This window comes from Stegostoma tigrinum, chromosome 25 (genome assembly GCF_030684315.1).
Source record: "Stegostoma tigrinum isolate sSteTig4 chromosome 25, sSteTig4.hap1, whole genome shotgun sequence".
Taxonomy (NCBI): Eukaryota; Metazoa; Chordata; class Chondrichthyes; order Orectolobiformes; family Stegostomatidae; genus Stegostoma; species Stegostoma tigrinum.
The window spans coordinates 14,573,854-14,598,421 of NC_081378.1; the positions used below are offsets into that span (position 1 = coordinate 14,573,854).

A 24,568-nucleotide genomic window follows, 5' to 3' on the forward strand; every position below is an offset into this window, starting at 1 on the left:
TGTCATGATGTAGATGAGTCTGATTAGTCCACCAAAGATAAACAAAAAAGTTTGAAATAGTTTTGAATTGTGTTTTGCAAAAGGACTGAGATATGACCAACCCTTGTTTATCCTCCCTTTATCAACTTAGAACCAATTCTTCTATTCTGACTTTCAGTAAGTGTTAAATGGAATATTCTTCCCAGTCTACTGGAAGCTTTTGGCATATGCTATGTCTTGAGAAACCAAGCAAGTTACAATCCCATGGGCCTGTGACATGATGACGGTTCATGTGAATGACTTGAGTGAACTGGCCAGGCGCATCTTGTTTATCCTTTTTGATTTATCCTTTCATTGTCTGTGTGTGCCTTTGTGTGAGTTGGTGGGAGAGCATTGAAGGAGGTTAGGGTTTGACTCCTTGACATTTAGATTTATCTTGTGATTTAACTTCTGTTCTGTTAAGTTACTAATAATGCAGTAGTTTTGTTAATTCTTTTGTTTTTAAGCTGTAAACTTGGTGTCTGGTATTTGTTATTCAAAAAGTATGGTTAGGAAATATTAGAGTCACTTTTTATTGTTGCAAGTACTGGGACAGGTAGGCTGATTTTTAGTTTTGGCTACCTGTCTTTATGGCATAAACACTGTTTCAACAAGAATCTCAAGCATGTACAGTACTTTATTTTCAACTTGAAGAACTTTCCTGTTTTTTTTTATTTCCAGGTATAGAAGTTAACCTTCAAATTCAGTTGCTAGTTCCAAAAGAAAAACTGTCTTGCATGGTATTCTAATTTGATAAATTGCTGTTACTGCATCAGAAAGCAGCTCCGAAAAGGTGCAGAATTTTGGGTAATATGAGAGTCCACCTGTTGAAATGAGTTTTTTTTTTTGCGTTGTGCTTAGAATTGATCTGTTTTGAGGCCCAAACAGGGACATGCTTGAAGAGAACTTTGTTCTTGTGCACACTTGCTTATTTTGCACTTTGTTGTACTTCCACTGTTGCCTCACAGCTAATGATGAAACTGGAAGTGGAGGGAGGAAATCTTGTCTGCTTTTAATTAAGGCAGATACCTTTTGTTTTAGCGCAACTGTTCTTTGTATTTGTGAAGTAAGTTTCGTACAGTATTCACAAAGTCGCTTCTTTATTGCACAGTGCTTTAAGTGGAATTTGCCACAAAAAGTGTTCAGAAATGAAGTCAATTAAGTTCTATTGCAGACATGTACACCGTCAGCATTTTAATATGTTCTGAGTGAAATAGATGGGGAAACAAAACTGTATTTTGGTACTTCTGGAATTTATGCATTTTTATGAACAACGTGTTTTTTTTCTTGGAAAATTACCTTTGCCAAAAAGAATACAGGTAACTTGTGTAAGCACCTGAAGATTGCAAATAATACTTTGTGGATTGCATCCTTGAATTTCCTTTTTTTCCCCACTTAAATTAATTTGAGTAATTTTTTACTTGTGAAACGGTAATTCCGACATTGTCGTCATAACGAAAACAGAGTTACTGTAAAAGCTCAGCAGGTCTGGCAGCATCTGTGGAGGCGAAAACTGAGTTTATGTTTCTGGTCCGGTGACCCTTCCCCAGAATGGAGTTCAGAACCCAGTTCTGAGTAAGGGTCACCGGACCCGAAACGTTAACTCAGTTTTCGCCTCCACGGATGCTACCAGACCTGCTGAGCTTTTCCAGTAACTTTGTTTTCGTTCCTGATTTACAGCATCCACAGTTCTCCTTGGTTTTTATCTTCATAACATTGCCCGAATAATTTTATGACTTCATGAACTGAGGCATTTCTAGTTAAAATTTTGGCATGGAGACCTGTGGTGAGATTTGTTCCAGGATCACAATTCCATTCTGAGAAAATGAAATTTTAACAATGAACTGTGGATCCCGGACATCAGAAACAAAAACAGAAATAGCTGGGAAAGCTCAGGTCTGATACAGAGAAAGCAGAGTAAATGTTTCAGATCCAAGGTCTTGTTGAAATTAATACCTGTGCACTGTCAAGATCTGTGTTTGCTTTGTTGGGTATTCCTCAGGACGACCAGCAACACATGCAGAATATAAACTTCTCTCTTTTGGCTGTCTTGGTTTAATGATCCTTAAGAGGATTACTCTCTCACTTTCTGCGTCTTCTGTCACAAATGAACTATTCACTTAACTTCAAAATGCCTGAAATGAGTCAAAAAATTATCAGCACGCTGGTACAAAGACTGAACTCCACTCTTGTAATGTTTGTTCTTCTAAATATGATAGTGGCATAATGGTATTATCGCAGAGGCCCAGATAATATTCTGGCGATCCCGATTCAAATCCCACCATGGCACAGGGTCGAGGTTTGAAATCAATTTTTTAAATAAAAAGAATTAAGGGTCTAACTGATGACCATGAGTCAGCAGATTGTTGGGAAAACCTTGCTGTTTCACTAATCTCCTTTTTGGAGAAGGAAATCGCTGTCCATACCTGGTCTTCAATGTGGTTGACTCCTAAGTACTCTCTCTCGGCAATTAAAGGTGAGCAATGAATGCAATGCATTTCTTTGCATTTGTGAAATGCTGATATCTATCCTCTGAACTTTCTGGCCTTTCAACACTTAAAAGTTAGGGAAGCAATGCCCACTTTTTTTGTTTTTTTTTCCTTTTTTTAAGACCATTTCATTCTTGTCTTTTTCTGACAAAGTGTGGCAGTTTGACATTATCCAATAATGATCCCAATCTCATGCTTAGCGCATATTTACTAAACCCCAGTACAGGACTGGCAAACAGTATGGACATTTCTTCTTTGAGGATCTGTTTCATTATGAAAAAGAAATGTGTCGCTATGGTTTATCTGTGATTTTTTTTTTGTGGCTGCATGCAAACTGACTGCAGATGTCTGTGTCCAAGTGTTTGTTGTCTTGCCATATTCTGAGGTTTATTTCAGAGTCTGGAATAGAAGCAGCTGCATTACTCTGAGACAAAAGCCAGCATGGATTTGTCTAATTTGAGGTCGTCCCCAGCTAAACCATTTTTTGATGACTTAGGACAATTTTATGATTTTGTTGTGAAATTGGAGACTCTAGTTAATGACCTTTTCTTTCCTGCCTGGTATCTATTATTTTACGACATGGATTTAATGAAAGATGTCCATTGGTCATACAGGTTTATTTTTCCTGGCACACAAATTGGCCATCTCTAACTTCATGCGAAGTCAGGTTAGTGAGGGAATCCATGCTACACATCGCTTCCTGATCTGCTGTGTGCTTGGTTCGAGCAGAATGCCAGTGGTCCGACGTCTGCCCCAGCAGCCCTGGATGCACCTGTTTCTTCTATCACTATTGCAGACATCAGATCAGCCTTCCTAAGACTCAAACTGAGGAAACAAATGGCCTAGAGGAGACCCTGCCTGTGCGCTTGGGTCCTGTGTGGACCAGTTGGCAGAGGTATTCACTGACGTCTTCAACCTCTTCCATTCCCCATCTGCCTCAAGAAAACCAGCATCATCCCAGTACCAAAGGAACAACATGCAACATGCCTTAATTATTACTACACAGTGGCTGTGATGTCCATAATCGTGAAGTACTTTGAGAGGCTGGTCATGGCCCACATCAAGTCTAACCTCCCACTCTGTCTGGATCCCTTGCAGTATGCTTACTGACAAAACAGGTCCACAGCAGATGTCATTTCCCAAGCCCAAAACTCAACTCTTCCCTGGAACATTGACAACAAGGACACCACCTGTACCCAGCTCCTACTCAGTGCCTACAGCACCATAATCCCCTCCAGGTTGATTGGGGGAAACTCTGAGACTTGAGTCTCGGCTCCTCCACCTGCAACTACATCCTAAGCTTCCTGGCTCACAGAACGCAATCGGTGAAGATAGACAACAGTGCCTCCTCCATGGTAACCCTCAACATTGGTGCCACACAAGGATGTGATCTTAGTGTCCCAGCATACTCTCTGTACACCAAAGACTATGTAGCCAAATTCTGAACAACTATCATCTAAAAGTTTGCTGATGACACCACCCCTTTGAGAGGACAGAGATCAAACAACAATGAGTCAGAATGCAGGAAAGAGAGGGCTTGGTGTTGCTGTATAATGATAACAACCCCTCAATGCCAGCAAAACAAAAGAACTGATCATTTACTTCAGGAGCTAGGGAGAGGCACACACCCCAGTCTACATCAAGCTCCTCAGAGATGATAACTAACCAACGACCTGCCCAGGACTTCTCACAGGGGTGCAATGATCAAGAAGGCTCAAGCCATCTGCGGAAGAAGAGGTCGTTAGGAAATTCAGCACGTGCATAAGGACTCTTCCCAACTTTTACAGACACTGCATAGAAAACGTGCTATCTGGGCGCATAACAGCTGCTGAGAACTACAAAAGGTTGTGATCACAGCCCCGACCATCACTGAAGCTAACCTCCCATCCATGGACTCCATTTACACTCCTCATGGCTGCAGAAAGGCTGCCAAGATCATCAAAGACCCCTCCCAGCCCAGTAATCCTCTCCTACAATCTCTTCTGTCAGGCAGAAGGTATAGAAGCTTGAACGCTCTCTCTGACAGATTCACGGACAGCTTCGTCCCTGCCATTATTAGACTGCTGAATGGACACTAACTTTATTTAATAATGTCGATCTTGTTTTGTGCACCTCCTGCGCAGCTATAACCTTTTGAAACCTTACTCCTGTTGAAGTACCCTGTCATCAGTATGTCTTTGTTTGCTATGATCTGCCTGTACTGCTCTCAAAGCTAAGCTTTTCATTGTACTTCAGTGCACATTAAATGAATCACATAAAACTTGGTGTGGAACCTTTAGTTGCATAGAGATGAAAAGGAGACTATTGACATTCATGATTTCAGTGTGTTCTGTTGAGCTTGTACAAGGTGTAGAAAGATAGATCTTTTAGAAATCCTTGATGGTGACAGTTTTTTGTTTTATTGAGTGCGTGCGTACAGTAGACATTGCTGGATCCCCAGAGGAATAGAAATCTAATCTCATTGCATAAACCGATTTGCTGCAAATATGTTATACTCAAAAAGTGAAATACCTTTTGATTTTATATTGCGATTTTTTTGCATCTCTAGGATTCCTCATGCTTCATGGTGAACAGAAGTTTCAGCACCCTTTTTGTAAAACTAATTCTCTTGCTTTCAGTCCAAGATCATGCGCCATTTATGTCTTTCACAACCTGAGGCATTTTTGTACAGCTTAATCTTTCTGTTGGTGATTTGTTGAAGATTAGCCATTGCAGCCTGTTTACTTTCATAGAACAGGTGCAGTAAGAAAAGTAACAACTGAAGATTGTATCAGAATCTTCTGAAACCAGTTTTAATTGTACAGGTGATTAAAAAGAGACGGTGTTTATTGAAACGTGATAACACACTTGTGTGGTTCGATAATGTTGCTTCATTTGTATATGACTATAGCATAACCTTCTAATTTCTTTGTACTATCCAGTGTACAGCCACAGCATGCTAAAAATTTAGACATATGTAACAGTGGCTTTTGGTCATTTGGTGTTTTGACAAGAGCTAATTTCCACTTCAGACACTTGATCTACTCATAGTCTTATTGCTGGCAGGGCAATATTGTTGAATCCTTGAATGGCTTACTGCTTGTTTCTGACTCACCTGCTGCCATCTGCGCTTGACCTTTAAACCCCCTGTCAGCCTGAGAAATTGCATTCAGTATGTACAGATGTTTTGAAAGTGTTATCATTGCACATAATAACAAGGATTATTTTTGTTAGCTTACTGGAGATGAATATAAAGTCAAAAATCACCCTGCATCAGACTATAGGTCAACAGACTTATTTGAAAAAGCATGCTTTCGGAGCTGTACAAATAAATCAGTTAGGAGCAGCAGTTGGTTACTTTGCCTTTTGAACTTATTGATTTGGAGTAAAATCAAGACTGATCTGATTTTGGAACCTGTTTCCCACTGCAATCTATACCTGAACAAAAATAAAACTTTCATACCTTTTGCTTATCAAGAATCAATCTGCCTCTGCCTTTAAATAGATTTTGAAGCCTGCTTCCATTGCCTTTTTGAGAAAGGGCGTTCCATGACTTGCTCAGAGAAAAGAAAATAATGTAATCTCTGACTTAAATAGGTTGTCTTTTGCTTTCAGTGATCCCTCATTCTCGATGCTCTCATCATAGAAAACTACCTCTCAATATTGCAAGTTGTTTAGTGACTCTTCCTATCCATTTTGTACCTTCAGATTCCTTCATTCTAGCCAAAACAACACTCCAAGATTTTCTCATGAGGACAATTTAGCTGAGAAATCTATAGATTGATGTCTTTTAGGGCAGTTTTGGAAGAGACCTGATTGGGGCCAGGTCGGGGGGTGGGGCGGGGGGAGAAAAAGCTTTCCTCCTAAAAAGGAATGTAGGACCATGTTATGGATGAGAATAAAACCGTCTCACAATATATCAACAAGATAGCGTGGACCTAACTTTTATCTTATTCAAAGGCAAGTGTAAGGTACTGTATTCTGGATGTGACTTTATTGGCCAAATTACTAGGCTTGAAGCAGAACGTCAGTTTATTCTTATTACCGTTAAATTACAAACAAAAAAAAATTTGGTCAAACTTTAATTGTATTGCAATACTTTACAAACTAATTGTTTAACGACTAATCATTAACTGCTCCGATATAGCAGCATCCCACAAACACACCCTCGACAAAGGCAAATTCAGCAAAACAGATTGCCTTCAGTTTTGATGTTCTTGAACCAAGAAGAAAAGGAAAAATTGAAAGAATTAACCTAGCAGCAGAAGAGAACTCAAGCTTTTTGTGGCAGCAGAGACTGAGCTATATCTAGCAGCTTCAACTCCAACTCCAATACCCCAATTTGAACAACTGAAAGCAAAACTTAAACTCTGGGTCTGTATGAACCTCATGCCTTTCCATCTATAGATTTGTCCTTCATTATCCACGTAATTTTTTAAATGTATTATTTGCAATTTTCTTAATATATCACTTATACATTAATCTAATGTGTACACCAACAGCAAGGAATGAGTATGGAGACCTGTTACACCCTAATGGAGACAACCCTCCATCATGAGCACCCATTGATCATTATCCTTTGCAGTTTGCTCATCAGCCAGTTTTGCTTACACCCTGCCACTTTGTCTTGAATACAATGACTTTTATTTCAGTGACTATTCTTTCTTTTTGTTTTGACTAAAATAGCCTCCTTTTCATGATCTCTCCTCCTACCAGATCATTCTTCCTCATCCCTATAATTTTGTTTTGCATATTGCAAAACTTTCTGGATCAGATCTGTAAACAGAATGTTCAGCTTCTTCTATTCCTGTCTTACTTGCAACCCCATTTAGGCAAAGGCTGTAATATCCAACTCGTGCTTAAGATCCCGCAAACATACAGGCATGATTTAGCAATAGTTGTTTAAAATGCATACAGTTTCCAACAAAAGCAGCATCCTGGTTGACTCTTCTTGTTAACTCTCAAGAAATGCAATCATGTTAGTCAGCTATGATGTTCCCCGAATAAATCTATGGTGACTGTTGGAGAGGGATCTTTAAAGAGGAGCCTTGAGTCTCATGTTCATTTGCAACCTGTCTTTGTTCAGAGTTCCTTGCCTTGCAGCATGGGAGAGGTCTGTTGGACGTTCGGCCTTTCCTAATAAAGTACCAGATATTTGTACATTCTCCATTATAGTGATTACTTGCAACTTTGATATCAGCACTTGCTATCTCTCCTTTTGACCATTGTGCTCCTCAGACCTTTGCCTGCTGCATCGTACTGAGTACATGTTTATTGCCTTTTGAAGCTGGGTTCACTGGTCTGATGTCAAAATGACGAAGTAATGTTTTTCAATTGCCCTGTTAGAATGCTGTTTTCCAGTGTCCTTTCACAAGGCTATCTGTTGATACTCTTGGCTAGATGTCATGTGGCCCTTGGCATTCGTATTGTTGGACATGCATCGTTTGGTGTTTGCACTATTTTGTACTTTAATCCCTCCTGTTGATGGGATGGGAGCTTCTCTCTACTACTTAGAGCCACCTGTATAAAAGAAGTCAGCTAAATTCTTTTCTTTTTGTTGCACTTTTATAATTTCAGAATACTTGCCTGTGTAACAACAAGTAATGACAATTACTTAAGCCTTTGATTATGGAGGGATCAGACTTTACCTTCTACACTTTTTTTTCCTCCTAAGATTTTCATGAGGCACTTCATTATCTTGTCTGGTTATCCTTGACATGATGGCTATGATTTTTTGACTGTGTGGAAACTGCAGCCACAACTAGCAATTCTCTTCAGCAACTGCAATGCTGTCTTTGCCTTTGCTTACTCCGTGCCTTGCTAAATGGAGATTTATCGTGTTCCTCTGAATTGTTATCAGTAATTTTTTTTCCCACTGTTAAGGTTGGCTGACCTGTACTTGTTTGTTCAATCCAAAAGAACAAAAGGGAAGTATGGCACAGGAACAGGTCCTTCAGCCCTCCAAAGCCAGGGCTGATCATCATGCCCTGACTAAACTTTTTAAAAAAAACCTTCTGCCATTTTATTCGGTCTGTATCCCTCTATTCCCTCCCTATTCATATAACCATCCAGACGCCTCTTAAGTGTTGTATAATGTGCCTGCTTTCACCACCCCCTCTGGCAGTGCATTCCAGGCTTCTGCCAATCTCTCTGCGTGGAAGAACTTTACTCGCACAGTTCCCTTAAACTTCTCCCCCCTTGCCTTGAAGCGGTGTCCCCTTGTAATTGAAACTTCAACCTTTGGGGGGAAAAGCGTCTGACTATTCACTCTACTTATGTCTCTCCATAACTTTGTAGACCTCTATCAGGTCTCCTCTCAGCTGTTTTCACTGGAAAGACAGCAATCTTAGTTGTTAATCCTTCCTCCGAGGCAGTGCCCTTGATTGGGCAACATCCTGGTGAACCTTCTCTGCCCTCTGTCCAAAGCTTCCACATCCTTCTGATAATGTGGTGACCAAATCTGCGCACACTACTCCAAATGTGGTCTAACAAGGGTTTTATATAACGGCAACATGTTTTGCCAACTCTTGTACTCCATGCCCCGGCTGATATAAGGCATGCCATACGCCGCCTTGATCACTGGGCTACCTGTGTTGCCATTTGTGGGGGATTAGTGGACCAGCACCCCAGATCAGAATGTGTGTTAATATTCCTAAGGGTTCTGCAGTTTACAGTCAATTTCACAACTAAATTTGATCATCCAACATGCATCACCTCCCATTTTGTCTGGATTAAACTCCATCTGCCATTTCTGTGCCCAAGTCACCAATCTACCTCTATCTTGTCATATCCTTTCACAAATGTTGGCACAATCGGCAACTCCACTAATCTTTGTGTTACCTGCAAACTTAGTAATCAGACCACCCACATTTTCACTCGGATCATTTGTACATGCTACAAACAACAGAGGACCTAAGACTGATCCCTGTGGAATACCACTAGTTATCGGTCTCCATTCTGAAAAACACCCTTCCACCGCTATCGTCTCTCTTCTATGACCAAGCCAGTATTGTATCTATCTAACCAGCCCACCTGCAATCACATGTGACTTTAGTTTTTATACCAATCTGCTATGTGGGACTCTATCAAATGCTTTACTAAAGTCCATATAAACTATATCCACAGCACTAGCCTCATCGATTTGAATTTTTTTTTAGTTTGAAGTGGTTACAAAAGATAAATCATCAGGTAGGTGAGACATTACCTTCCCCTCCCACATATGAAAGCATGCTGCCTGCGGTAACGAGCCCATTTTGCTCCAAATGTGCATATATCCTGTCTCTAAGAACTTTGCCACCACAGATGCCAAATGACTGACTGGCCTACAATTTCCTGGATTATCCCTACTTCCTTTCTTTAAACAAAGGAACAACATTCACTAATCTCCAGTGCTGTGGAACTTTGCCTGTGGTCAAGGAACAGAAGAGAGTACAGTTGAGCATGTGGCTGCAGAACTGGTGCAGGAGAGAGGGCATTAGATATACTGATCATTGGGATGTCTTCTCAGGAAAGTGGGACCTGTACAAAGACAGGTTGCACCTGAGCTGGGGGGAAACCGATATCATGGCGGGAGGTTTGCTACAGCTCTTTGGGAGGGTTTAAAATGAGTGTGACGGGGGGCTGTGAACCAGAACAAAAGGCCTGTAAGTGCAGGGACTCAGGACAAAGGAGAGACTGAGGTGTGCATAGTGCAGAGTAAGAGTAAGCAGAGGGAAGTTGGGCGGGGCTGGGGGTGGTGGGTAGTGGGTGCTCAGAGGGACTGGAGTCTGGAGTGCATTTACTTCAATGCAAGTATGACCAGTAAGATCGATGAACTAAGAGCATGGATTTTCGCATGGCATTATGATGTTATTTCTTTTACAGAGACACGGTTAAAGGAGGGGCAAGACTGACAGCTTAACATTCCAGGATATCGCTGCTTTAGACGGGGCAGAATAGAAAACAAAGGGGTGAGGGGGGGGGGTGGTGATTTTGAGTTGCTGATCAGGATCACATCACACCTGGGTTGAGGGAGGGTACATGAGAGGAATCTTGCAATGAGGCAGTATGGGTAGAGCTCAGGAATAGGCAAGGTTAAATCAAAATGTTGGGCTTTTTCCACAGATTGTCCCGAGTCTATCTGGAAAAACTCTTCTGTGTATTTAATTAGGAATTTGCTCAGGCAGCCATTTCCTAATGGCAAAATTTGAGCCAAACAAGTTGAATCATCACCAATTTTGCCCCAGCAACCTTGGGCCTGAGCCTTTTATTACAGTCAATGGTAACTAAACCTGCTGGTTCTCCTAAGAGACTGGAACTGAAGTAGTACGTTTATTGAGTTGGGGTTCCCTGGTAGGGGTTCTCTGCCTGGCTGAGGCCTTGCGTAAACTTAACGGTTGGAGTCCAGAGCAAATTCTGGTCAAGATTAGTACTGCAGTCACCGATACAGCTGCACCGGTATCAACCTCATTCAGAGGCAGGTGACCATTTAACCAAATGTTCATTTTGATTTGGTTCTGATTTCGATGTTGCTAAGCAATTTCACTCCACCAAAACAGAAGTAGGTGGACTTCTCAGTGTGCACTCACCTGGATAGTGGCCTATAAATTCTCTTGGTCAATTTCAGGCCTACTGGGACTCTTGCTGTCTTGAGTCTGCATTTCAGCAGCAACCTGCTTGCCTGGATCCCCTCCAATTTTAACCATTTGGTTGAAGCTCGGCTTTGTTTTGAGGTTTTTACTGTGGGCTAACCTAGGGTTCCTCTAGTCAGCGTTTGCCCTCGTGTGGCTGCCAATTCTGTTGGAAAATTAGTACAATTCACAAGCCCCACTTGCTACGTTTTCTGACAATTGATATCACTTGTGCCTGTTTGCAGTCTTCTTGGGCTTCAGCGAGTAGGTGCTTTTGCCTGATTTCGTTAATCCCACATAGCAAACTGAGTCTCAGCATCTCATTTAGGGTTAAACCAAGATTACATGCCTCTGCCAGCCGTCTCAACCTGGTCCAAAATCCGAACACGGATTCCCCTGAATTAGAGGAGTTTTGGGGCTGTAAGATCCCTTAACTGTATCTGTTGATTCTTGGAAGGTTTTAGTATCTGGTGCTTCAAGGAAAGTTAGGTTCCTAATAACCATAAAAGCTGTTGGTCCGCATACTGTCAGGAGAATCACTCATTTCTTTTTGTCTGCCACAATACCAGTTGCCTGGAAAACAACATTTTTTTTTCCGCAAAATGGGCCCAGTCTCTGACAGGATCAATCAAGCCAAGCTTTCCAAATACTGGCATGATGCCAGACGTGTTTACCTCCAATCAATGACTGTTGTGAATGAGACTCTTCAGGGCCATGTTTTTCTCTCGTTGCCACTAGAATAACTTTATGAATGCCAATAGCCCATCACCAAGGTACCCTTTATTCACACGTGCATGGTTGAGTGTACCGACTCAGCTACTTTGCTGGCTCCATGAGTGAACAGTGCCCGTGACACTCCTGTTTGTCAGCCAGGACTCCCTGATTTGCATCAAGTTAACATGCCCCAATTGCGCAGCTGATACTCTGATAGTCATCTGCCTGACGTTGTTCCAGTCATTACATTCATAGTGGATGTTAAGTGGTCCAGCCATGTTTCAGAAATGTTCTTTGTTTTGGCTTATTTCGTGCCAGTTTGCACCAAAAAAGAGTCTCATCATCTCCAGCTTGCCAATTCAATAGCGTTATCATCACTGAATCAGCCATTGTATACATCTGGCCAGACACCATTGACCAGAGACTTGCTCTTGTAACCAGACAAGGACTAAGTCCAAGACTGAGAATTGTGAAACCGATAACTTGCCCCAATGCCTGACTATCATTTACAATGCACAAGTCAGGAGTGTGATGGAATACTCAGCACTTCATTGGATTAATACAGCTTCAACAACGTTCCAACCTAGGAGTCCAGAACATTGTTGACTTCTTAATCAGCAGCTCATCTATCCTTTCGACATTTTTCTCCCTTTTCTAATGGTGGACAGTGGCCACCGTTAGATCCAAGAAGAAAGCAAAACTTTGCAGTAACTCACCAGGGCCCCTTCTACTGCACCTTCCTAATCCACAACCTCGACCACCTGGGAGGATGAAGGTAGCAGAGAACATCACAATTTCTGAGTTCCCCTCAAAGCCATATCTCATGATGTGATACTATATTGCTATTTGTTCAGTGCCACTAACATCCTGGAGCTCACTTCCAAATAGCATTGGATGTACTTGTAGTTGATGAGCTACATTTGTTCCAGAAGGCCATTGAACACAACGTTTGAAAGGGCAGTTTTGTATGTGCAATAAGTGATGTCCTTGGTAGCGATGCTCACATCCAAAAGCATTGTAAGAGCAAAATCAATTAAATAACCATGTTTTAGTAATGCATCAAACCAGTGAAAGAGCGGGTGTAGACTGAACTTCTTCAGTATTAACAGCAATTGTATCTAATCTTGGACTGTAAATTCTGCTTAGTCCCCGACTCCCTATATACTTGGATTTCATGAGTCACCAGAATTCTAACCAGGCCTTGAATGTACTCGGTGTTGGAATATCAACAATCGTCACATGTTGACAATTGAAGATTTGTCTAATTATGTGAAGAAACTTGTCATCTTCTCCGTCCTGAATGTTTGTTTTGTTTCTTTGTATGGGAGGATAGCAAATTGTGGTATTCCCTGAAGCAAGGACTGTTGCTTTTTGTTCTGTGATCTATAAATGACTTGAATCCTGGAATGCCAAATAAAATTACCCAATTTTTATAGCAAAATTGAAGGTGTTCCAAATGGAGTGATATCAGTTGCCTGTATCATGATGCAGATTGGGTAGCAGAATCCATAGATTATCAGCAGACAGAGAAGCACAACGTGATCCATTTGGTCAAATGAAATGGTTCATGGCAATGTCAACTTAATAGCAAGTTCAAGAGTGTGTATTGTAACAGTTGGTAGGCATGAAGTGGAGGTGTCGATGTTGGACTTGGGTGAACAAGTCTGAAGTCATAGAACACCAGATGAAAGTCCCACAGGTTTACTTGAAATCAGTCTTTTGGAATGTAGCCTCTTTGTCAGGTCATGACCTTGCCTCATGAAGGGCTATGCTTTGAAAGTTTGTGTGTTCAAATTAATCTGTTGGACTATAACCTGGTCGTGTGGTGTAAATTCTGACTTGGAACAGAGACCTGGGATTCCAGCTGTAGTCATCTTTTGAAGGTGACGAGATATATTAAGAGACTGATCAGCCAGGTAATTGGTTTCTTTTGGCTTCAATAGAGCAATGACTGAGAAAAGGATTCTGCAAATGGAAGCAATAGTGAATTGTCAAAAAGAAATGGTATAGGCTGTTTAGTCTTTAAACTTTATTTGACGTGTACTAAACCAGAGTGAGACTATCCAGTTTGCTGCATGCAGGGCTGCAAAGAGCTGACAGACCTTTTGTTGCAACGGTGCAATGAATTACTTTTATCTGAGTTGCAGTTTACCTGCCTTTTCAGGACTAGACAAGCCTGATCTTTTTTTTATTTCCTTCTGCAAACAATCCTTCAACTTATGTAGTCATGAAGTGTCATAGGAGTTGAAAAGCCAACTCTTTCTCTTCAGATGCTGCCAGATGCCCATCTGATACATTTCCATGCCAAAAAAATCCAGGCAAACCACATCATCTACTGGCTCACCTTTAATCTACCCAACTAATACATCCATAACGAACTCTCGTGGCTCATGGTTCTGAGGATGGGTTGTGTAAATTTTAATTTACCTCTGTTTTGGTGACAAACATAAGTACATGCTTTATATTGACTTGACTTACTATCATCAATTACTTTCCTTTATCATAATTAACACATTATGCTGAAGTGGCGATATTTATTGAAGTAATCAGCTTGCAGCTGTATGACTCCCAGGAAGTTCCACATGCTAAGTGAACTTCCACTTAGCACTGACCAGAAAATTAATTGCAGTATACATGCTGTGCTACCGAAAAAAAAAAGGTCAGAGGTTGCGAATTCTGCAGTGCGCAACTCACTCACTACTTAACTCCCCAAAATCTGTTCACCATGTCCAGAGTAGAATTTACGAGTGTGAAGGAGTCCTCTGCACTTGCCTAATTGTTGCGAGTCCAACTTAAGTGATTTCTTAATATTATGTTGAGTGAATCAAATTGTTTGAAGTCCATTATCTGTGATGCTGGGGTCCTTGCTTGGTAGCTAAAATAGTTTATTCACCTGATAAATGTGAATAGATCCTGATCCTGTCTCCCAATACCCAATGTGTCCAATCAGATGAGGGACTGCATAAATGTTAATGAGTGTCAGTACTTATTACATAATGAGGAGCTGAATCAAAGTGTTGCCTGGGGGAAATCAGGGTTTTAGACTGAGTGCCATGGTGGCCCAAGCTTTGGAGTATTAATGTTACTAATGGAACATAGGAATCAAAAATCACAGTTGTGTTGTTTTGTCTTTTTGTTTTCTGTCTTAGGTCTCTGCAGTAGATTCTTTGGAGGGACAGCTGCTACAAGTGGAAGGACTGAGCGATCTGCGTCTAGAGCTCCACAGCAAGAAATTGAACATGCATTTGGTGTTAATTGATGAGTTACACCGCCATCTGTATATCAAATCCACAAGTCGTGTGGGCAATCAAAGCCGGGATAAAAACAAAATTGGGTCAGTATGGAGTGTGATTTGAGAAAGAATGAGATATAAGTGAGAACAGCAACATAAATGTCAACTGCCCAAGACTAAAAGTCAAGAATTGTTAGAATTTCTCTGGTGCATTTTTTTGCAGCTTTTGGTTTGTAGTTTTGGTGTTATGGGATCACCGTTGAAAAAGACTGCTCTTTCTGATGTTTATTCACCTCTGTGTGTTTTGAACTTGTGTTGTGAGGCTTTGTGAATGTGACTCTTTTTTTGTTTCATTTTGAAAGAAGAAAAGCTATTTGAAAGATTGACAATGTTTCGGTGACGTTTCTTCACGAAATTGTTAAAGACTAGCTAAGTGGTAAGCAGTATCATCAGTAACTGACAGTCTGATAAGAAAAATAATCCTTCAGGTGAGATGATCAAGTGGGTCAGAATGCTAAATATGCCAAATGTCATTTTGCACACTGTTCTGTATCTGGTTGGACATTTTATACTGTGATTATTTAATGTAACTTTTTTTAACACCAGAAGAGCTTTTAATTGGACCTTTGTAGATTGATATCAGTTATCCCCAAACTGTCGCAAGCTCCATGAGTTGATCTTGTGTATTCGTTCCTTTTTTTAAAAAGTCAAGGAGCTTCACCTTTAAGTTGGCCTTATGTTTTCTTCCAGTGATGTATTTGACAATAGTGTCACTAGATAAACAATCCAGAGGCCCAAGCTAATGCTTCAGGAGTATGCAATCTCTCACTTTATTTGCCCATTCTGCATAGAATTGTTTCTGGGCTGTCCTCCTTCTTTCTAGGGAAAAAACAACTAGAAACATGCTCATCCTTTACCACCCTTCTCTGCCCAGTCAAGCACATTCTCACTTTGAACAAATTCTCTAACTCCTTTTACTTACGTCAGCTCAAAGGTGTGTTCATGGAAGCAGTATATGTGGAAAACTTTGCTCCAGTCCAACCCGAGCCTCCACTCTCCAGACATACCTTCCACATGAAGCAATGACTTATCTGCACTTAACTCGATCTAGTTGACTGTATGTTTGCTGTGTGTGGTGTGGGTTACTTTGCATCGGGAAAATGCAATGCAGACTGGCTAGTTCCTTTGCAGACCACTTTCATTTCATCCTCATTGACCTGAGCTTCCTGTTGTCTGCCATTTGAACACACTATATTGTGTTCTCTGGCCAGTGTCTTAACTCTGGCTTGGAGCAGTGCTCCAGCGAAGTTTAGTGCAGGCTGGAAGAACAGCTTTTTGTTTTCCACTTGGAGAACCTGCAGCCTTCTGGATGGAGTATTGCATTTAATAATTTTAGGACTTCAGCACCTTCTCTCATGTCGCTAAACCAAACTCCATACACCAAATCTGTTGGCAGAAGAGGTGCTACCGCAAATAACCCAATGTCAGCCAGTTATGGCCCCCATGAGCAGCTGCTGACTCTCTCCAGGCTGACCTTTCCAGAATTCCCAATTGTTCCTTTTTCCTTCTTGCTCTCTGGGCACCACTTCCACTGAACATTTACTTCTCCCTCCCTTGGCCCATCTGACAGCTCCAGCATAAACACCAACCTTTTCCGAGGTAAAGACAGTTCCAAAGAAGTGTCACTGAACTGAAATGTTAACTCTGCTGTTCTGTGCACAGATGTTGCCAGACCTGCTGAGTTTCTCCAGCAATTTCTGTTTTTGTTTGTGATTTCCAGCATCTGCTGTGCTGTTCTTTTTGGCTTGGTGCATTTAGCAGATGGTTTCAAATCCCACAATGGCATTTGATATAAATTTTTGGAATTCAAAGCAAGTCTCAATCATGATCGTGAAACTTGGTGATTATTGTTGAATGACATTGGTGAATGCATGAGTTTTTAGTAAAGGAAATCTTACATGTGTCTCCAATTCCACAGTAGTGGCCTGAAGCGAAGAGTAGTGATAAACGGGTCCCTTTCGGAATGGCAGGCAGTGACCAGTGGGGTACCACAAGGTTCGGTGCTGGGACCGCAGCTGTTTACGATATATATTAATGATATAGACAAAGGCATTAAAAGTAATATTACCAAACTTGCTGATGACACAAAGTTGGGTGGCAGTGTGAAATGTGAAGAGGATGTTATTGGAATACAAGGTGACTTGGACAGGCTAGGTGAGTGGACGGATGCATGGCAGATGCAGTTTAATGTGGATAAATGTGCGGTTATCCACTTTGGCAAGAACAGGAAGGCAGATTACTATCTCAATGGAGTCAAGTTAGGTAAAGGGGAAGCACAACGAGATCTAGGTGTTCTTGTACATCAGTCAATGAAAGCAAGCATGCAGGTACAGCAGGCAGTGAAGAAAGCTAATAGCACGCTGGCCTTCATAACAAGGAATTGAGTATAGGAGCAAAGAGGTCCTTCTGCAGCTGTACAAGGCCCTGGTGAGACCGCACCTGGAGTATTGTATGCAGTTTTGGTCTCCAAACTCTTGCTATTGAGGGAGCGCAGCGTAGGTTCACGAGGTCATTTCCCGGAATGGTGGGACTATCATATGTTTAAAGATTGGAGCGACTGGGCTTGTATACAGTTGAGTTTAGAAGGATGAGAGGGGACCTGATTGAGGCGTATAAGATTATTAAGGGATTGGACAATCTGGAGGCAGGCAGCATGTTTCTGCTGATGGGTGAGTCCAGGACCAGAGGACACAGTTTAAAAATAAGGGTAGGCCATTTAGAACAGAGTTGAGGAAAAGCTTCTTCACCCAGAGAGTGGTGGATATCTGGAATACTCTGCCCCAGAAGGCAGTGGAGGCCACCTCTCTGGATACTTTCAAGAAAGAGATGGATAGAGCTCTTAAAGATAGTGGAATCAAGGGTTATGGGGATAAGGCAGGAAGAGGATATTGATTGTGGATGATCAGCCATGATCATAATGAATGGTGGTGCTGGCTCGAAGGGCCGAATGGCCTACTCCAGCACCTAATTGTCTGTTGATGCAACCATCTTCTGAAATGGCCCAGCAAGCCACTATAAATGCTGGCCTTAACGATGGTGGTCAAGTCCCAGTAAAGAATAGAGAAAAGAATTAAGGCCACTGAGGCAGGTTATTAACGTGTCAGGGAATCTGGGATTTAAGGTGGTGACTGGGAAATGGAGTTGAGGACCACAGATTAGCACTGATTTACCTTTTTTAGCTGTTGGAGTAGGCTTCAGGGTTTGTGTGAGAGAAGCATTTTAGGGGAACCGAGGCCCCCCCTTCAACAGTACAAAATCTATCTTTATTGGAACTCCTTTACTATGTGTGGGAGAGGTTAGAGACCATTCTGAATCTAGCTTTCACATGGTGGCTTGCTGTCTTAAATAGAGCTCAGATCGGAGGTCAGTGACACTGTTCCTTTCTCAATAAAGTACAGGGTATTTATATATCCATTGCTGATCTTAGTGCAGAAGATAAAGTAGCTAATTTCTACTAATTGTTATAATATTTGTAATGTCAGCTCTAAGGTAAAATTTTTTTTATTTGTAAATTTGTTAAAATTTTATGCTATGAATCTGTGACAAAGCTTAACAATTTCAGGAACAGCTTCCCTCTTATCCGACTTGCAAAGTGACAATTTGTTGTTCTCTTGGTTATGGTAACTCTGGTTTAAACTTATTTCTGCGCCACCGCCCCCACACCCGAACCCCGACCCTTGCCAGGTTATTTGTCATTTGTCTCTTGGTTCTTGTATGACGTTATTTTGTTTGTACCTTCTTTTATTTTTGTTGTTCTAGTCCTGCAGATGGAGAAAAAATTGTGTTTATGCAAACTAGTCTCTGCATGCAAGGCTAACTGCTTTCAGAAATTTAATTCCCCATTATCTAATAAATTCAAACTTTTATTCCTGTACCAGTTTGTACTCTAATATGTAATTATAATTATTTGAAAACCTCTTCTCAAGTAGGTGAAGCTTTCCCTTTCTATTTCATATAAAAATCAGAAATCTCAAATCAGATGACTTTCATCTGAGCTGTCTTTTCAGAGCCTGACTGTTTGCGTTCTAGTCCTGTCTTACTGAGACTTGGGCATTATGTTGTCTCGCTGTGAAGGTCAGGATTTGAGTTATATGAAGTGCTTCACTTAAAATTTCCTTTGTCTGTGGGTTTATGAACTTGCTCCTCGAGCTGCCTTGTTCTCGTTCATCGCCGTGCCAGGTGTCATCGTCAGTGGAGCTTCCAATGAAGTGATGTTATTCTACTTTGCTCAACATTTCTGCTGTCTTGTCTGTTGTGGTCTGTCAAGTAACAACCTATCCATCAATGGGCTGAGTTCCAGTATTTTCGGTTCAGTCAAAGTAACAACAAAACAGAACTAGTTTCAGACAGCAAAGTGTGAAGCTGGATGAACACAGCAGGCCAAGCAGCATCTCAGGAGCACAAAAGCTGACGTTTTGGTGCTAGACCCTTCATCAGAGAGGGGGATGGGGAGAGGGTTCTGAAATAAATAAGGAGAGAGGGGGAGACGGACCGAAGATGGATAGAGGAGAAGATAGGTGGGGAGGGGATAGGTCAGTCAGGGGAGGACTCGCAGCAACTCCTATTCGCTTGGGAACCCTGCAGCCCAATGGTATCAATATGGACTTCACAAGCTTCAAAATCTCCCCTCCTTCCACTGCAAGATAGATCCTAATGTGCTCCATGGGGAGTAGTGGTATAAATAACTGTCATGAAAGCACGGGAGTCGATATCTCATATCATTCAGGATGCATGGATTTCGCTGATACTTTTCGTGGTAGGTTGTTGGAGATTTCCGGTTCAGTTGCCTGAAGAGCATCACTTGCAATCATTACAAGAGTTGAGGCTCTGAAGAGCATACCCCCCCCCCCCCCCCCCACCCCTCCCAGACTCTCACCTTACCCTTTGCCTGTAACCTTGCACTTCCCATGGCTAATCTACCTAGCCGACACATTGCCAAGCACCATGGGCAATTTAGCACAGCCAGTCCACCTAACTGGCACATCTTTGGACTGTGGGAGGAAGCCCAGAGTGCCCAGAATAAGCCCACACAGACACAGGGAGAACGTGCAAACTCCACACAGACTGTCGCCCGACACTGGAATCACATCCAGGTCCCTGGTGCTATGAGGTTGCAGTACTAACTCCTGAGCCACCATGAAGCGCATACCTACCAAGTGTTCATGTTTCCATCTGCCAAATAATTAACCACCATTGACCTTGATGAGGATCTTTTCAGTTACCTTGTATGTTCAGTTCCTGCATATTTTGTACTTCTTTGGTATACTTAATTTCAGCTGTGTGACTTGGCTGAAATTAATTTCAAAATCTGTTTTTATTTTGAAATAATGGAATATCTGGAAAATACTAAGTTTCAATCTAAGATACCTTGACTGGATATTTTTGGTAACACCTTTTTAGAGTGAGCAGGTCAGTGAAAAGTTGAGTTGCAATTAAAATATTGATATGCCCAAAATATTTTGGTGTAATTTTTTTGTAGACTACAGCTGATTGCAAATTAATGAGTTGTGTGGTGACATCCTGAATAAGGGAGCCAACAACAGTGAGTGTACCTTCAAGACCCAACAAAATGTGTAATGTGAACACTGGCATTTTGTCAGCCTTAGACTGGTTGAAATGTGTCTTTCAGTTCTTAAATGGTGCACATTCTGAGAGAGCAGAATTGTGTTTCACACATGACTTAAAATCTGTGGTGAGAATGAACAGAGATGGCTGCAAATCTCTGTCCATGCAAGTTTTTGACAGCTGAGATTGTAAGATTTTGGGTGCTATAATGCTTGATCTTAATCACATGCTTTTCTGGCAGGATCAATCAGCTATTGCAAGTAACTACTTTTGGCTCCTGTCACCAACACTCGTAGTGGGATTGAAAGATTGCTTTACGTTTTTTTGTATGCAGCCATTTCCGATATTTTTAAAAAAGTGAAGTTGGGCATTATATATCAGAATTCAAAGGTGTTAACAACTTTCCACATAGCTCCATAATTCATGTCTATTAAGCCATTAATTGGTGGTTATAAAACTAACTGCAGATTTCCACATTCAGGGGCTTGCTAGCATATCAGGTTAGAACCATTTCAATTTGTGGTTACACCCCACTTGAAAGTGAGCACATTATGCAAGAGTTATGTAAACAACTTCATTTAAACAAGATCGGCATTCCTTTTTGAAGGTGCAGTCAGGCTTGATGGCTAACAAAACTGCATAGGCACTACACTTGGAACCTTTTTGCACCCCACACAAAAAACAGTGTTATTTGATATTAAAATTCAACTGAATAGCTGCTATTACCAAGTCGTTTCTCTTCTCCCTCTAGAATAGCTCCAAGCATCTGTCAAAGGTGATAATTGGATAGCCCTCTTCCTTTTTAATGTTACTTCCCTGCAGATTTTTCCTGTATATTATGTAACCAGTGTATGTAAGCAGTCTTCAATTTACGAATAAAACTAATACGCTATGTCCAGACCCACGTGACCTTTGAAGGAAGGAACGAAGGAATGAATGAATGAAAGAAACTGACAGCACTACTACAACAGGTGTGACCACGACATGAAGGAATGATAGGAATTAGGGCCCACAGATGGACGCAACCAAGAAACTAACTAAACCAGCAATAGTAAATAAAAGCCACAGATAATCAAAACTGTTGGGAGCTCAGACTTTTAATTTAAAGAAAATGCCTTTTTCTAACTTTAAAATTCTAACCTTGAAAAGAACAAGACTAACACCTATTGAATTATGCAAGGTCAAACCAGACACACTAATCTCATTAAAATAACCATTAACACTCAACAATAACCAATAACATGTTCAAACCATCTCAGATTTCCTGCAAAACAGTTTTTGTACAATAGTTACTGCTTAACACTTAAGTGTTAGAATGTTAATGTATGCTTGAATTCTGTATAAAATGACTGCTTTTGAGCTATGATTTTGGGATTCTATTTCACCTTACATTGTACTGCTGTGAATGTGCAATAAAGAGGCTATTTTTGCCATTCACTGATCCTGGTCGTCTGGTTCTTTTGAACGTGAGCTCACAGACACCAATGCATGAAGACCCAGTGGTCAACTGAAAATTACCTGTTGAATGATTTATGACGAAGAAGGTTCAAGCTTGGGTAATGTGTTTGTGTAGTTTTAATGTTGAACCATATATTTTTGAGTTTTTAAAAAAACCTCTCCTGTTATTTATCAGGTTTATACCATAGTAATAGTACATATTTGTAGAAGGAATATAGTAATAAAACTACTGTGGCCAGTAGTAATTGTGAACATGCAAGGAATCAGTTTTGCTTTCACTTTTTTAGTCTTGCATCTTTTGTTGTCGTTTTCCACTTGTGTCTAATTTTGGGCATACTAATAATTTGAGCTAGTCAAACTTTAATATGTATTTATGTTGTGACAAACCCAATTAGAATTATTGAATACTGTGAATTATAGTGATAAAATTGATACAGCACAACAGGGGTGAATATAGCCTTTTACTGTCTGTAAAGCTGTCATAGAGCTTTACAGTATGGAAATAAACACTTTTTGGTCCAACTCGTTTTCAGCTGACCTGATAGCCTAAATTAATCTAATCCCATTTGCTAGCATTTGGCCCCGACCCCCCCCCCCCCCCCCCCCCCAACCCCCCACCTTGTTTATTCGTACGCCCATCCAGCTGCTTTTTTTATATAAAACATTGTATTTATACCCACCTCCACCACTTTTTCTCTGGCATCTCATTCCGTACATACACCAACGTTTTTTTTGAAAGAAACAAAAGTTGCCCCTTGGGTCCATTTTTAAATCTCTTTCCTCTCACCTATCCAATTAGTTATACCCCTTTCCTCCTTCGTCCCTGGAGTAATATTTTCTGCTTTTTGTAATATTTATCTAGTATCTATTGTTTTTATGCTTCTCTCTCTTTTTTTTTCCAAGTTGTGTGAACCCTCGCTTTTCTTCTATAGCCAGTTTGTCACACCCAGATTTAAATTCAATCTTGCTTGGGCATGCTCTATAAACCTGAATGGTCGTGACCTGCATCATTACAGTATTTAATTATGACTACTTCAGGCTGTAATATTGTCCTGTCAACCACATCTATAACGACTGGATTAGCTTGATCTTGAACCTCCGCTGCTGATTTTGATTTAAGCATTAAAGACAAACCAATCCCTTGATTTTGCTTTTGTGTAATATCTATGCTGTTGAAACCTGTAGTTTGCAGAAGTTACAGCAGGCTTCCCTTGGTACTTGAACCACATTCTGTTGATAACCCAATGACCAGAAATGTTTAACACTTCATTGCTCCCTCCAGAAGTGCTGCCTAACCTGTTGGCTGTTTCCAGAATTATCTAATTTATGAGGTTCCACTACTTTCTTGCCTTTTGAGTTTTCTTGTCGATTTTGTTACTAAGCTGCTTCATTTGTGGCTAAATTTTGACAGGGATGTGTTTTGTTTTTGTGCAGCTTACTTGGCAAAGATGCATCTTTGGTTCCTGTTATTCCAGTTATTGATGCCAACTTGGGATCTACTTCTAGGAAATTTATGGATAACACTCAGTACAGCAATTCAGTAAGCACAGCTGGTGAGTCCTTGATCTCTAATGCCAATTAATGATTGCTTCAGTTGAAATTTTGCGTAATGGCTAATGAGAAAGTGATCTTCCTATAGCCTTGCAGTCTTGGGATGTCCTCTTCAGCAGTTTGTAGAAAACTCCCAATTTGCAGTTTGAGTAAGTCGTATGAATGGGGAAAAGAATACATGAAGTTGTTTCTTATTTCCTGTCAGCCCATGAGGAAGGCAACTTCAGCTAAGATGAGTGAGTTGGTTCCCTTTTTCTCTACCTCCCTTGATTGATTGCAACAAGTTCACTTTTTTTAAGCTGGAAACAAAATCTTTCTCTAACTTATCATAATGTTAACTAGTTTACTGTTTCAATAAGTAACCAACTACAAAATTTGCTTGAGTTAAAGGAAGAAGATTTCATAATGAAGTAGTAACATCAAGCATGTGTCATTATGAAGTTAGTATTCAGTACGAAAAGAAGTTGTAAAAAAACAAACAAAATTTAGAGTCCTATAGATGTCCTTGATGTGCAAGGTCTTAACACAAGATCATGATTGGTTAGTAGCTTCTTAAGCCATCAGAAGTAGTGAATGTTTGAATTTTTTTTTAATTCACTGTTTCCTTTATGCTGCTTTCTAATCAACATTTTTCAAAGGGTATTTTTCTTTGGCGACAATGAGTAAACCTTCCCTTGGTTCAGTTCTGCATTCTTAGTTCCAATCTTTTCTCGGCTGACATGCAGAGCTTTCTTTTTGAACTAGTAGCTTGTTTGCACGTTATATTATCTGCTTTTTTTTGTTTGTTTGTGATTTGCAGTTAACGTTTCATTTCCAATGTATGGTTTAAATCAAATGGATGAGAGCCTTGGGAAGGGTATTTTCTGTGTAACTGGTTTTGTTGCCCATGTGTG

The 24,568-nt window shown here is 40.7% G+C and overlaps 1 protein-coding gene across 2 annotated transcripts in view; it reads left to right on the top strand.

The window, feature by feature from the left end:
- Positions 1-24,568, top strand: part of exoc4 (exocyst complex component 4) — a 449,005-nt gene that overhangs the window by 16,131 nt on the left and 408,306 nt on the right. For both annotated transcript variants that reach the window (XM_059654495.1, XM_059654496.1), the window contains 2 exons: positions 14,959-15,143; positions 23,559-23,677. In XM_059654495.1, coding sequence (XP_059510478.1) covers positions 14,959-15,143; positions 23,559-23,677 — 304 coding nt within the window. The remainder of the gene's footprint in view (positions 1-14,958; positions 15,144-23,558; positions 23,678-24,568) is intronic.